At 43.9% G+C, this 13677-nt stretch overlaps 1 protein-coding gene across 1 annotated transcript; it reads right to left on the bottom strand.

Annotated features, from left to right (window-relative positions):
• Nucleotides 1-1658: 1658 nt before the first annotated feature.
• On the bottom strand, nucleotides 1659-13648 carry LOC129152217 (zinc finger protein 271). The gene is made up of 4 exons (XM_054733850.2): nucleotides 11512-13648; nucleotides 10365-10431; nucleotides 7630-7803; nucleotides 1659-4326 (listed from the first exon to the last, which is right to left on the bottom strand). The coding sequence occupies exons 2-4, from the start codon at nucleotides 10372-10374 to the stop codon at nucleotides 2543-2545; spliced, it is 1968 nt and encodes a 655-aa protein (XP_054589825.2). The 5' UTR covers nucleotides 10375-10431; nucleotides 11512-13648; the 3' UTR covers nucleotides 1659-2542.
• Between the last annotated feature and the right edge of the window lie 29 nt (nucleotides 13649-13677).

The following is a 13677-nucleotide window of genomic DNA, read 5'->3' as shown; positions in this document are numbered from 1 at the left end:
AGAGTCAGAATTTTGCATAAAAAGAATGAGAACATGGATCCATCATGCCTTGTTACCACTGTGCAGGCTGCTGGTGGTGGTGGTGTAATGGTGTGGGGAATGTTTTCTTGGCACACTTTAGGCCCCTTAGTGCCAACTGGGCATGGTTTAAATGCCACGGGCTTGTTTCTGACCATGTCCATCCCTTCATGACCACCATGTTCCCAACAAGTAGCCATCAGATGGCTGCTTCCAGCAGGATAATGCACCATGTCATAAAGCTCCAATCATTTCAAACTGGTTTCTTGAACATGACGATGAGTTCACTGTACTACAACGGCCCCCACAGTCACCAGATCTCAACCCGATAGAGCATCTTTGGGATGTGGTGGAACGGGAGCTTCGTGCCCTGGATGTGCATCCCACACATCTCCATCAACTGCAAGATGCTATCCTAGCAATATGGCCGACATTTCTAAAGAATGCTTTCAGCACCTTGTTGAATCAATGCCACGTAGAATTAAGGCAGTTCTGAAGGTGAATGGGGGTCAAACACCGTATTAGTGTGGTGTTTCTGATAATTCTTTGGGTGAGTGTATATAATTATGAATAGTCAAGGTCAATTTTATTTATAGAGTGCATTTACAGCAGCAAAGCTACACCCAAAGCGCTGTACAAGGTACAACAAACCAAAAGAGATTAAAAAAATTATAAAACACTTCAGCAATTAGGCAAACAACAGGTATTAAAGGCATAAAGTGTAAGAAGATAAAACAAAAGATCAGTCTTTATGGAGATGATGTTTTACTCTTTCTCCAGAATTCTCAATCCTCTCTCCCCCAGCTGGCGTAGGCCAGATGATGCCTGCACTGCCCGCTCACCACAGCCACGAATACACCTCATCAACACACACTAACACTATATTGGAGCAGGCGGAGGGAGACTAGGGGTCTTAGCACACTTCTGTTGTTGCTTGGTTTCACGGGAATGGAGGCTAGGAGGGGGTCTGGCCGTCTGGCTGGGGTGGTGGGTCGCTTTGTTCGGCGTTGGGTGGAGGAGCCTGCTCATCAGCACCCCAGCAGGAAGGGTCGAACTCTGAGAACCGATGATGGTTGTACCTTTGTGCAGCATGTCTTAGGTTGTACATGACAGCATGAGGGAGGGAGTGTGTGACTATGTTTGAGTACGACTGTTTATGTCAGGTGGGGCATTTGACTCCTCCCCTCTCCTGGAACAACTTTTGCTGCTACACATCTTCGCCTCCTCTCCCCTGCCACACTTGGTGTGGAGTGTTGTGCCTTGGTCTGCCTGAGTGTTCGCGGCTCCCGGGTCAGGGGGTTTAAAAATTTTGACATCTGCCTGATTTATCTCGATGGCTACCTGGTGGGATCTGAGTCCCTGGGCTCTGTTGGGTCTCCGGCGGGGCTGGTTGCCTCTGGGTCCCCGAGTTGCTGGGTTCCGGGCTCAACCGACTTAGGGATGGGAGGCTGCGTGCGGGCCTGTAGGCTTGCCGCTGATATCCCCTGGGACTCCGCCGGCTGCTGGTTGTGGCCTCCCGGGGCGATTCTCTGCGCCTCTTGAGGGGGGCAGGGGCTTTTCTGGTTGCAGTCTCCCTGGGGTCTCTGGGCTTTGGGGCAGCTCCTGGATCTCTGAGACTTGGAGCTCCTTCCATCTCCTACACATCTTTGGAGGGCAGATCTGTGGCCCCTCACACTCTCTATTGGACGCTCCTATAGAGAAACCTTATATATACAAGCGCAGGTACGCACACAGGTGCTCACATGGTGCTCTCAAAAGTATGGACTTGGGCACGTTCAACACATTTCTTGAGGCTGTGGTTGGCACTTAATGCACTGTGATTTATTATTGTTTGATTGTTCTGTAAAACAATGTTGATTTAATATTTCCTCATCAGGTTGACAGTGATTATTTGCTCCTGTTCTATTCTTGTGTGTCGTTTTTCTTTTTTTCTCCTGCAGGTCTAGAAGCAGACTCTTGTTCATCATTGATTGTTTATTTTTGTGGAGCCCTGTGAGAGGAAGTTTTACTTTGGCCCCCAAAATGCCTTTATACGGCACTGGGTATGGGACTGAGTTTTGAAGGTGATCTGAACTGCAGCAGAGCACGTCAGGCACAAATAAAAGACAAAGTACCACAGAAAATATGAGCGGACATAAACAATTATATCCTTTGATGGCGCCACTTTGAGAATGTTACTGTGGCCGTGCACAGGACGCAGCTGCCTGCGGAGTGCATCAATGATCAGCACTCTGCTATAATGATCATTTCTAGAACTTGTATAGTGAGTTTCTTCAGTCCCGTGTAGGCACTCATGTGATCGTCAAAAATTGTCTTACGGCTAAATCCTTGGCCACAAATCTCACAGGAAAAAGGCTTCCGTCCCGTGTGGACTGTCATGTGACGGTTTAAAGTAACCTTTTGGTGAAATCTTTCATCACAGAGTTCACAGGCAAAAGGCTTCTGTCCTGTGTGGACTCTCGTGATTGTTTTAAGTTGTCTTACGGGTAAATCTTTTTCCACAGGGCTCACAGGCAAAAGGCGTTTATCTTGTGTGGACAAGCATGTGACTGTTTAAAGCTCCCTTAAGTCGAAAATTTCGACCACAGATTTCACAGGCAAAAGGCTTCTGTCCTGTATGGACTCTCATGTGACTTTTTAAAGTTTCCATATGTCGATAATTTCGACCACAGATTTCACAAGCAAAAGGCTTCTGTCCTGTGTGGATTCTCATGTGAACTTTTAAAGTTCCCATCTGTCGATAATTTCGACCACAGATTTCACAGGCAAAGGGCTTCTGTCCTGTGTGGACTCTCATGTGACTGTTTAAATTTGACTTTTTGGTCAAATTTTTTCCACAGATCTCACAGGCAAAAGGTTTTGGTCCTGTGTGGATTCTCATGTGTCTGTTTAAATATGTCTTACTGCTAAATCTTTTTTCACAGAGCTCACAGGTAAAAGGCTTCAGTCCTGTGTGGACTTTCATGTGATTGTTTAAAGTTGTCTTACGGGTAAATCTTAAACCACAGAGCTCACAGGTAAAAGGCTTTAGTCCTGTGTGGACTGTCATGTGACTGTTTAAATTTGCCTTATGGGTAAATTTTTTACCACAGAACTCACAGGCATAAGGCTTCTGTCCTGTGTGGATTCTCATGTGACTGTTTAAAGTTGTCTTACGGGTAAATTTTAAACCACAGAGCTCACAAGTAAAAGGCTTCTGTCCTGTGTGGACTCTTATGTGATTGTTTAAAGTTGACTTATGGGTAAATTTCTGACCACAAATCTCACAAGCAAAAGGCTTCTGTCCTGTATGTACTCTTATGTGACGGCTTAAAGTTACATTGTGGGCAAATTTTTGACCACAGAGCTCACAAGCAAACGGCTTTTGTCCTGTGTGGACTCTCATGTGAACATTTAAATGTGTCTTACTGCCAAATCTTTTTTCACAGAGCTCACAGGAAAAAGGCTTCTGCCCTGTGTGTACTCTTATGTGATTGTTTAAAGTTGTCTTATGTGCAAATTTTTTACCACAGAGCTCACAGGTAAAAGGCTTTAGTCCTGTGTGGACTGTTAAGTGACTTTTTAAATGTGTCTTACGGGTAAATCTTAAACCACAGAGCTCACAGGTAAAAGGCTTTTGCCCTGTGTGGACTCTCATGTGACTGTTTAAATGTGTCTTACTGCTAAATCTTTTTTCACAGAGCTCACAGGCAAACAGCTTTTGTCCTGTGTGGACTCTCATGTGACTGTTTAAACGTGTCTTACTGCTAAATTTTTTACCACAGACCTCACAGGCAAAAGGCTTCTGTCCTGTGTGGACTCTCATTATTTCTTTCTGGACTTTCCTGCATGAGTCTACATGTTGCTTCACTGTGACACACTTTTTCTTAACCAAACATCCTAAAGACCTTCTTGTTGAATGACTTGTCAGTCTCACGTGTTTCTGGAGAGACCACTTGTGAAGAAATAGTTTGCCACATTCAGGGCAGCTAAAGGGCCTGTTGACAGCCTTAACATCTGGCCCAGAAGACCTGCTCTTATTCCAGCCAATATCTTCGTCTCCAGTTTCAGGCCTAAAGTCTAACAGGAAAGAGTCTAGGTTCACACCATCATCCTCTTCATCATCTCCACTGACTTCAGTCTCTGATGAATCGGATATCTGTTCATGAAGGTTCAGATATGGGTTCATGCCAGTTTCTGCTCCTCCATCGGTTTCTGCCACCTTCTGCTCAGTCGAGCTGCTAGTTGGAACATCTCTGTCTTCTAATTGCTGATGATGAAGTTGTGAGAACAGTGGTTTCTCTTCATCTTCCTCACTCTTTATAGAAACTGTAATGAAAAAAGTTGAAGTCTATAAAATAAAAACAAGCCGTAAAATCAGGACAAAATACCTAGTGGTGTTTGTGCAATCAGCAATATACATAACCAGTTGTGGCAAGGTGGAGGAACGAGGGCCCGGGTGGGATACGATCCCCAGAATCCCGGGTGAGAGTCACGCGCTAACTAATCAGCCATAGGGACATCCCCTTGGCCAAGTATCCAGGGCACATGATCAATCGGGAGACTGTGACACTCACCCTGTCACACAACATATTGCTCGCTTTGGTAACACATTATTTTTTACCAGTGACTAATAATCTAATGAGTTACTTTTTAAGGTAACTCTGTTATACTTATCCTTGTGGGGGTGCCTCACGGCTCAGTCTTGGGCCCCCTCCTGTTTTCCATTCATCTGCATCCCTTGGGGCAGATTTTTCCACTTCACACCATCAGCTATCACATCTTTGTTGATTATTGTCAGATTTAATTGGCAATAAAAGAACCAGACGCGGACATTCAAGTGTTAAATTGGCTTTCTGACGTGACGGAATGGTTAGCTGCAGACTTCTTGAGTTTAAATGAGGCACAGATAGAGTCAATTGTTTTCAAGCCTAGAAACCTTTCATGTGTCACCAAAATTGGCCGGTATTCATCGTTTTTACTTTTCCTGGTGTTTATATTTTTACATTTGAATTGTAATGTTTTTCTGGTATGTGGCAACTGTCGAAGGGCGTGTGTGTCACTATTATTTAGATGTTTGTTTACCGTAAATCCTCTAATACTGGCCCAGGTCTGTATTTGACTCAAGCTCATCAAGCTCCAGGCCTTTATTGGAGGGAGGACCAGAATTAGAGGCAGGCCTCAATTTCTATTTGAGCAAAATGAACTAGTGGTTCGCTGGAGTTTTTGACAATTAAAATTGCGCCCACATTTTCAAAGTTACTCTCATTTCTTTTAACAACAGGAGTTTCTGCTTCAGTCCCCTCCCCCCTCCCCCTGCGCAGCGGCCGCAAACTCACTGATACGCCTGCAGCCTCTCGGAGTTCCTGCTGCTCTAAACATTAAAATAATTATTTCATTTTCTGTTCCTCACTTCTGATTACCTTCAATGTTGTCTGTTTGTTGCAACCACCAGGTACAAAAACTAACTTGTTTTTATTTGACTATTTTTCTGTCCTGTCTGTTTATCATCTTCCTGCATCTCCTCTCAATCCTAAAGAAAAACTGCTACCTGGGTTCATATATATTCACCTTATGAGTTACCTTTGAACTGCACTTCTAAAAGATCTACCGACCGCAAAAACAGCGGAGTGCGAGCTGCTTGCCGGCCGCATCAGTGAGATGCGTCACCGAGGACAAAACAGGTGATGCGCCCCGATCCACAGCAGCGAAACGCATCAGGCACAAATAAAAGAATAAAAGACAGAAAACATAAAAGAAAATGAGCCGACATGAACGATCGCGTGTTAAATTAGTTTTTGAGGTGGCGACACCTGATTTGATAACGTTACTGTGGCCGTGCTCAGGACGCAGATGTCTGGAGCGCGTCAACAATCAGAGCTTTGCATGTGCAAGCTGGTTAAGGTTAGAATGGGGTGAGGGGAAGGTTAAATTGCAAGAGGGTAAAGGTCACAATGTGGTTAAATGTCCGTTTTACGGCGGGTGTCAGTACCGACGCTCTGGCACAGCGCGTTGCCTCCCGACGCGCTGGAGCTTGTCACCTGCTGACAGCAGGTTGCTGTCTTTTCCGAGGACTGCATCTTGCCGGTCATAATCACGTGACAGCGACTAGTCGATGACAGGCATAAAAAGTCACTATAGAGCGGTGAAGTCGACTAGTGACTAGTTCATACAACCCCTACTGCTCCCCAGAGTGTTCTGCAGCATAATCAGCACGTTCTCTTTCAACTTGATATCAAATTTTCACCTCCTCTTCATCTCCGCACGGTTGAAGTTACCCTCGCGGTCTATCACTGGCAAATCAAAAGTGATACTTGCTTGTTACCACATTCCACCCGGCCACAATAAAAAACCGGCCATTATTTATCTCCGCCGACTCCGACACCGGCCAAAATATGATACCCGGCCGTTAATTGAATACAGGCTAATATTAGAGGATTTACGGTATATAATTCTTTTGGCTTGGTACTCAACAACACTGTTGGCATCCATTTTTTTCCGCCTAGTTGGAAGCTGGAACGCAAAACGAGCCCGTTATGTCATTTCCTGCTTGGGAATTCCGAGTTCCGAGGACAACTAGAACGCACAATAAAACTACTAAATGACCCCCGTTCACTGATTATTCTAATATTACTGTTGAATCACTTCAGTCACTAATGCAGCGGTACTCAGTAGGCGTTGTGTCTTGAACTGCCACGCCAGCACCACCCCGGCCCAACAATCCAGCTACAACCCCCCACCCCCAGACCTCGTGCTTCCAGGGCGTTTTGTTGAGTAACCCTCAGACCATTACATTTGAGTAATCCTGCACTAATGTAATCTGACTCAGAACTTATTTGTCTGCGTGATATCAGAGATGATAACAAGATGGGGGTGTCGCAGTCGCAACAATTTTTCTGTCTGTGTTTCAACTATCCATGGTACTTTTGATATGTGCTACTTAGGGAAATGCACTTGCCCAGACCGATTACTAGGCTGTTTACCTGAAGCGACGCTCTACCTTTGGAAGTTGTTGTATTACTGCTTGTTGTATGTTTACCTGACAGTTAGCTTGTACACGGATTGTAAATTTACGTTATTATACTGTAAACAGGAAATGTCTCCCATTGTTTAACGTCATTCACGGAATTATGGCAAAGACGGTCTTTATTATAAATAAATCACGACAAACACTGTATATTCTTGCTAATAATTATACTGCAGTTCTTTATTTTTGAGTAGTATCACTAATTTACAATAAACCGTGCTTAATAAGCCTGTTACTATACTGAAAACAAGAGCAAAACTCTCGTAACACGCTGTGGTAGGAATTTTTAACGGGGAAGCACGGATAGTCAGAACACCGGCTCTGCAGATGGACGAGCCATCATCCTGAATTTGTCCTTTAGCAGCTTTAGGAATCTAAAGCATTCCCTCAGAGGAGACTTCAAGCACTTGCTAGGAGGAAACGGAGCGGCCCCGGTGCTTGTTGTTGCTGGTTTTGCTGCACAAGTCCGTTTAGTTTGGCGTTAGTTTTGGTCCGCTAATTACTTAGTTTTTTAATTTGCTGTGATGGAGACATCTTTAGGGTGGGTTAACCGCAGCGTTCACACCGTGGTTAATACTCAAATCAGGTCATCCTTGCAACCCTACCTGCAGTCTCAGATGAACCAGATGGCTGATCATGATGGTTCAGATCTGGGTTCCTGCTACTTCCTGCTGTCATCTGGTCAGCTGAGCTGCTGGTTGGAACACCTCTGTTGTCTAGTTGCAGCTGATGAAGGTGTGACATCAGAGGTTTCTCTTCATCCTCACTCTTTATAGAAACTGCAGTGAAAAAAGTAGAAGTACATAAAGCTAAAACAGGCGGTTTTGTTTATGTTTTCTTTCTGGTGAGCCCTGAGTTGCCTCATGCCTCAAGAGGAGGGGAGGCTGATGTAATACATTTAAGTAGAGGGTCATTTGGGTTAAATAACTTGCTTCAGAAGCTATTAATCTCTACTATCATTACTGGTGACCAGTAGCTGTGACAGTCTACATAAATAGAGATTACCACCTTGCTCGGTCTTTAAGATGATTCAGCAGAAGACTCTAGGATTCTTTGTTTAATTCGGGGACTGTAAACTCTTCGTTTATGATTCAAGAGCCAGTCAGTGTTTGCAACAAATAAGAATTTATTTTACAAACATTTAAGACCTGACAGATTGCTTAACTATTATACGGTGAATGGATGGAACTAAAAGATGGGTGTCTGGAAACGGTGTGAATATGAGATGATAATCAGAATCTTCGTATCCTCAGAGAGGTGCCTTTCTGGGTAGAAAAGAATTTGGTTTGCATATAAGCTATAAGCTGCTATTTACCAAACTGCATACAGACGTTATCTGCATGTCTACATTACTGTAGAGGCACCCTCTTGATGGATCCGAAAGTCAGAGGGGGTCGGATGACCGCTGGCACCGGAGGGCTGTAGAGCACCGAGGTGCCAACCTTTCAGTCCAGAGATGCGACTCAGGTCACGACAGATGGACGGAGCCCACGCGTCTTAAAATAACTCTGAAGGAGTTTTGCGAAATCAGCTTTGTTCTGCAGGAAAACTATCTTGTTGTTCTTCAGTTTCGCTGGTCGCACTCATGGCCCTGCACTTGGGCCGCCTCTCAGCACCTGATGGAACAACTGAGGCGGCAGCATTTGAGGGGGTACTAGAACTGGAACTGAGACGATGGATTGGGGCTCCTCGCTGACCGCGCACCTACAGGACAACGTAACCTGCATCCACCTCGGCTGAAGACCCCCTGGATGCAACTACAACAGGACACAGCGAAGAAGAGACGCTGGGAAAGGATAATCACTTCGAGCACCTGCACCCAAACCTCCAGACTGGTTTCACGGTCAAGGACCTGTAGGACCTTTCGGGGAGAAGATCAGCCCCTGACAATTGGACAACGGCCTCGACACGCCACGGAAGGACCCTGAAGTCTTCCTAATGTGAAGTTGAACTTTGCGCTTCATGTCCGAACTACGTTATTACGCTCCGGACCTGGACTTCAAGGTACCCATCAACGTAAGACTGAAACCATCCTGATTAAGGGAAGAGGACTCTGACTTTCAAGCCTATTCTCCAACCGGGACTCCCAGTCCACAGAGAAGCCCGTTGATGAAGAACGGCTGGTTTGCCTCAGCTCTGCCATAGTTAGAGCTGCGTAAATTAATATTACAACGTTCATTTTTCCTCCTTCACTGAAAGATTCGTCAGCACCTTGGAGCTTCAAACTAAATTCACCCGATGTTTCAATACACCGAACTGATGTTTTGTGTCTTGTATGGTTCTGCTAACCCTTCCCAATCTCTTTACAGGAAGTGCCATAGAGTTGTAGAATTGTGCGTCACGGTAAATTCATTTCAGTAGGTATGAAATAGCTTTTTTAAAGTTTATAACTGTGTTGATTTAGCTGATTCTATACTCTATCTCTGTGAACTGCCGTAAGATATTATTGTCAGTTGAGTTTGACTTATTGTGTCTATTACCTTTTTTGTTCTTATTATTTTGCTGATATTTGCATTACAACTTGTATGGAACGATTCTTTGGACGAGTTAACAGGATTGAGATTACGATCCGCAATAGACAAATGATCGCAGCACCTCATGCTGTGTTCCCACTTCATCATGTTAATTCTGAGCCTTTCATATCTGATCGTAGTGTTTATTACTGTTAGCAGTTTTATTTACCCAGCGGTTGGACCAAGACTCCCAAACGAATCTCCAGGATTAAAAGGAGGAAATAAATCCATAAACAGAACGTCTGTTTCAACGGGCCTTCACTGGTGGTAGCACACACTGACTGCGCCTACAAAACACCAATGCTCCCCTTTTATTAGTCATTCCACAGGGTCAAAGTATAACTTCCTCTACACTTGCTTTTCAAAATAAAAGCATAAACATATACACATTCTTATTTACATATGTACATAGATGCAATATATAACAGAGCATATTATTCTGATGCTTAACAATTACTTTACTTATTATTTTTCTTGTTCTGATGCTTATCATTTTTGTTTTGAGTCACTTGATTTGCACCCTATCGGACCACTTTCCTATTCCTTGATTCGTGATTGATGTAGCTTTCATAGTTAATGGTGACATGTTGTGGAAGTAGATAATATTTCTTATTGTTTTACTTATTTTTATTTTCCTCCCTTAGTTTTGTTTTGTTGCTTCCTTTTGTTTGGAATGTTATGGAAAATTTATGTTTATTAATTCTTGATCATGGACTCAATCAACTGAATGTAAATGTATTGCTCTATGCCTCTTTGATCATGCTCACTCATTCAGACACACACACACACACACACGTGCGTGCACACACACACACACACACACGTACCTGTGTCCATGCTGATGGATGATCCTGAAGTGGTAGCAGGTTTTCTTTAGCCGTGTTTAGCTAACAGCTGCAATAGAAACAAAGCAGGAGAGCTGATTAAGATGCTGCTTCAGAACAACGCAGGAGATTAAAGATCCAACGCTCTGGTTCTGATCAGCTGAGGACAGATCCAGGGCGTTGATACGGTAGTTTACGGTAACACCCGTCCCGCTGCTGGAGAGGTGCTGAGATGAGCGACAGAATGGGCTGACATCAGGATGACACAGAGCTGCTAAATGTGCCTTTTTGATAAAGGATAGAATTGTGTTTTTAAAAAGGACACTAGGCTAGTAAAAGTAGTTCTTACTTTAGTACCAGGTGGTACTAGAGGTACTTAATATGCATGCATATGTGGCCTAGTGTCCTTTTTCCCAAATTCCATTATATCCTGTCTCAAACACGGCATGTTTAGCTTTTTGTACGTATTTTGAAGTACAATTACTGAAAAAGTACAAAGTAAAAGTAGTTCATACATTGGTACCAGGTAGTACTCGAGGTACTTAGTATGCATGTACATGTGGCCTAGTGTCCTTTTTCCCAAATCTCATTTTATCCTCTCTCAAACACGGCTTGTTAGCTTTTTGTACGTAATTTGAAGTACAATTACTTAAAAAGGACACACTAAAAGTAGTTCATATTTTGGTAACAGGTAGTACTCGAGGTACTTAGTATGTGTGTATAGGTGGCCTAGTGTCCTTTTCCCCAAATACCATTTTATCCCATCTCAAACACAGCACTTTTGTTTTTTGGATATACTTTGAAGGACAATTACTGAAAAAGTACACAGTAAAAGTAGTTCAAACTTTGGTACCAGGAAGTACTCGAGGTACTTAGTATGTGTGTATCAAAAAGGCACATTTAGCAGGTCGGTCATCCTGATTTCAGCCCATTCTGTCGCTCATCTCAGCTCTTCTGCAGCGGCGAGACGGTGTTACCGTAAAGTACCATGTAAATGCGCACTTCAATTGTAGCTGCGGCTCACTGGACCACAATAACCTCTTCAATCTGATGAAAGCAGCAAAACGAGCGCGTTTCTCAGAGAGGCCAAAGGAACAGCAGCAGATCCAGAGGGCAGGAAGTCTAGAGAAAAGCTTTTCTGACCCATCACCTGCTTTTGGAGCTCCGATTGTCACGAAGACCGCAGAATATCTTCTCTGCTTCTGGAAAGAACTCCACCAAGTTGTTGAGGAGGAGAACGTTTCCACCGCCTGGTGAGAAGATTTCTGCTGCAGCAGCAGCAGTTAGTCGCTTTAGCTGATCAACTCTCCCAAAGACTGAGGTGAAGACATTTTTTTTACTACAGAGCCTCAAACGTTCTCCTCACGCACCAGAACAACAAGCTAGCTCTGCTAGCAGCTTCCGGTTTCTGCTTTTTTCGGTGGTTGACCAGCGAAAAGGTGCACTAGCGCCCCTGCTGTGCTGGAGGCTCACTGAGCCCCAATAGGCAGTGCTAATCATATATATGTATATAAATATACACTCACTTAAAGAATAGTTAGGAACACCACACTAATAAGGTGTTTGACCCCCTTTCTCCTTCAGAACTGCCATAATTCTACGTGGCATTGATTCAACAAGGTGCAAAGCATTCTTTAGAAATGTCGGCCATATTGCTTGGATAGCATCTTGCAGCTGATGGAGATGTGTGGGATGCACATCCAGGGCACGAAGCTCCCGTTCCACCACATCCCAAAGATGCTCTATCGGGTTGAGATCTGGTGACTGTGGGGGCCGTTGTAGTACAGTGAACTCATCGTCATGTTCAAGAAACCAATTTGAAATGATTGGAGCTTTATGACATGGTGCATTATCCTGCTGGAAGTAGCCATCAGATGGGTACATGGTGGTCATGAAGGGATGGACATGGTCAGAAACAATGCTCAGGTAGCCCGTGGCATTTAAACCATGCCCAGTTGGCACCAAGGGGCCTAAAGTGTTCCAAGTAAACGTCCCCCACACCATTACACCTCCACCACCACCAGCCTGCACAGTGGTAACAAGGCATGATGGATCCATGTTCTCATTCTGTTTACGCCAAATTCTGACTCTACCATTTGAATGTCTCAACAGAAATGGAGACTCATCAGACCAGGCAACATTTTTCCAGTCTTCAACTGTCCAGTTTTGGTGAGCTCGTGCAAATTGTAGCCTCTTTTTCTGATTTGTAGTGGAGATGAGTGGTACCTGGTGGGGTCTTCAGCTGTTGTAGCCCATCCGCCTCAAGGTTGTGCGTGTTGTGGCTTCACCAGCGCTTTGCTGCATTCCTCGGTTGTAACGAGGGTTAGGGTCTTCTATCAGCTTGAATCAGTCGGCCCATTCTCCTCTGACCTCTAGCATCAACAAGACATTTGGCCCACAGGACTGCTGCATACTGGATGTTTTTCCCTTTTCACACCATTCTTTGTAAACCCTAGAAATGGTTGTGGGTGAAAATCCCAGTAACTGAGCAGATTGTGAAATACTCAGACCGGCCCAACAACCATGCCACGCTCAAAATAGCTTAAATCACCTTTCTTTCCCATTCTAACCTTCAGTTTGGAGTTCAGGAGATGGTCTTGACCAGGACCACGCCCCTAAATGCAACTCATACAAGAATGTCACACAGTAAAAAAAATTTTTAAAGGAACTTTGTGTATGCAAATTAATTGAATGATGTAGTAAAAATGTGTAAATAAAAGTGATGAAGGGTAAACACTGATGTGTAAATTATTTTACTGGTAAAAGCAGTAAATTTATTAAATGGAAACAAATCAAAGTTGAAAAATAAGTGGAAAAATTCAGAATAAAAAATTATAAGAAGTATTATTCACTAAAATAATACTGGGGCGACGGTGGCAGAGAAGTTAAGTGCTCGCCCCGTAATCGGAAGGTTGCAGAGCCCCGCTCAGTCTGTCGCTGTCGTTGTGTCCTTGGGCAAGACACTTAACCCACGTTGCCTGCTGGTGGTGGTCGGAGGGACCGGTGGCGTCAGTGCACGCCAGGGCAGCTGTGGCTAAATCGTAGCTCATCCCCACCAGGGTGTGAATGTGTGTGTGAACGGGTGAATGACTGTGTTGTAAAGCACCTTGGGGGGTTCCAGGACTTTAGAAGGCACTATGTCAAATACAGGCCATTTACCACTTTAAACACCGTGGGTATGTTCTACAAAAGTAAAACTAAATGATTATAGGAATGTAAAAATGTAAAAACTATAGAAATCATTAAATTGTTTATCAGAAAACTGAATTCTGATTATAAAAATTCAAAAATGTAAAATTTGTAAAATAAAACTTTA

This window comes from Nothobranchius furzeri, chromosome 2, assembly GCF_043380555.1.
Source record: "Nothobranchius furzeri strain GRZ-AD chromosome 2, NfurGRZ-RIMD1, whole genome shotgun sequence".
NCBI lineage: Eukaryota > Metazoa > Chordata > Actinopteri > Cyprinodontiformes > Nothobranchiidae > Nothobranchius > Nothobranchius furzeri.
This window is presented reverse-complemented; position numbering and strand designations above follow the sequence as displayed.

Bases quoted from the DNA above. Each gene is read 5' to 3' on its own strand.
- LOC129152217 (XM_054733850.2), bottom strand. The intron at 4,327-7,629 runs GTAGGGTTGCAA...TTTTCATTACAG, and splicing joins TGGTTCATCTGAGACTGCAG to TTTCTATAAAGAGTGAGGAA.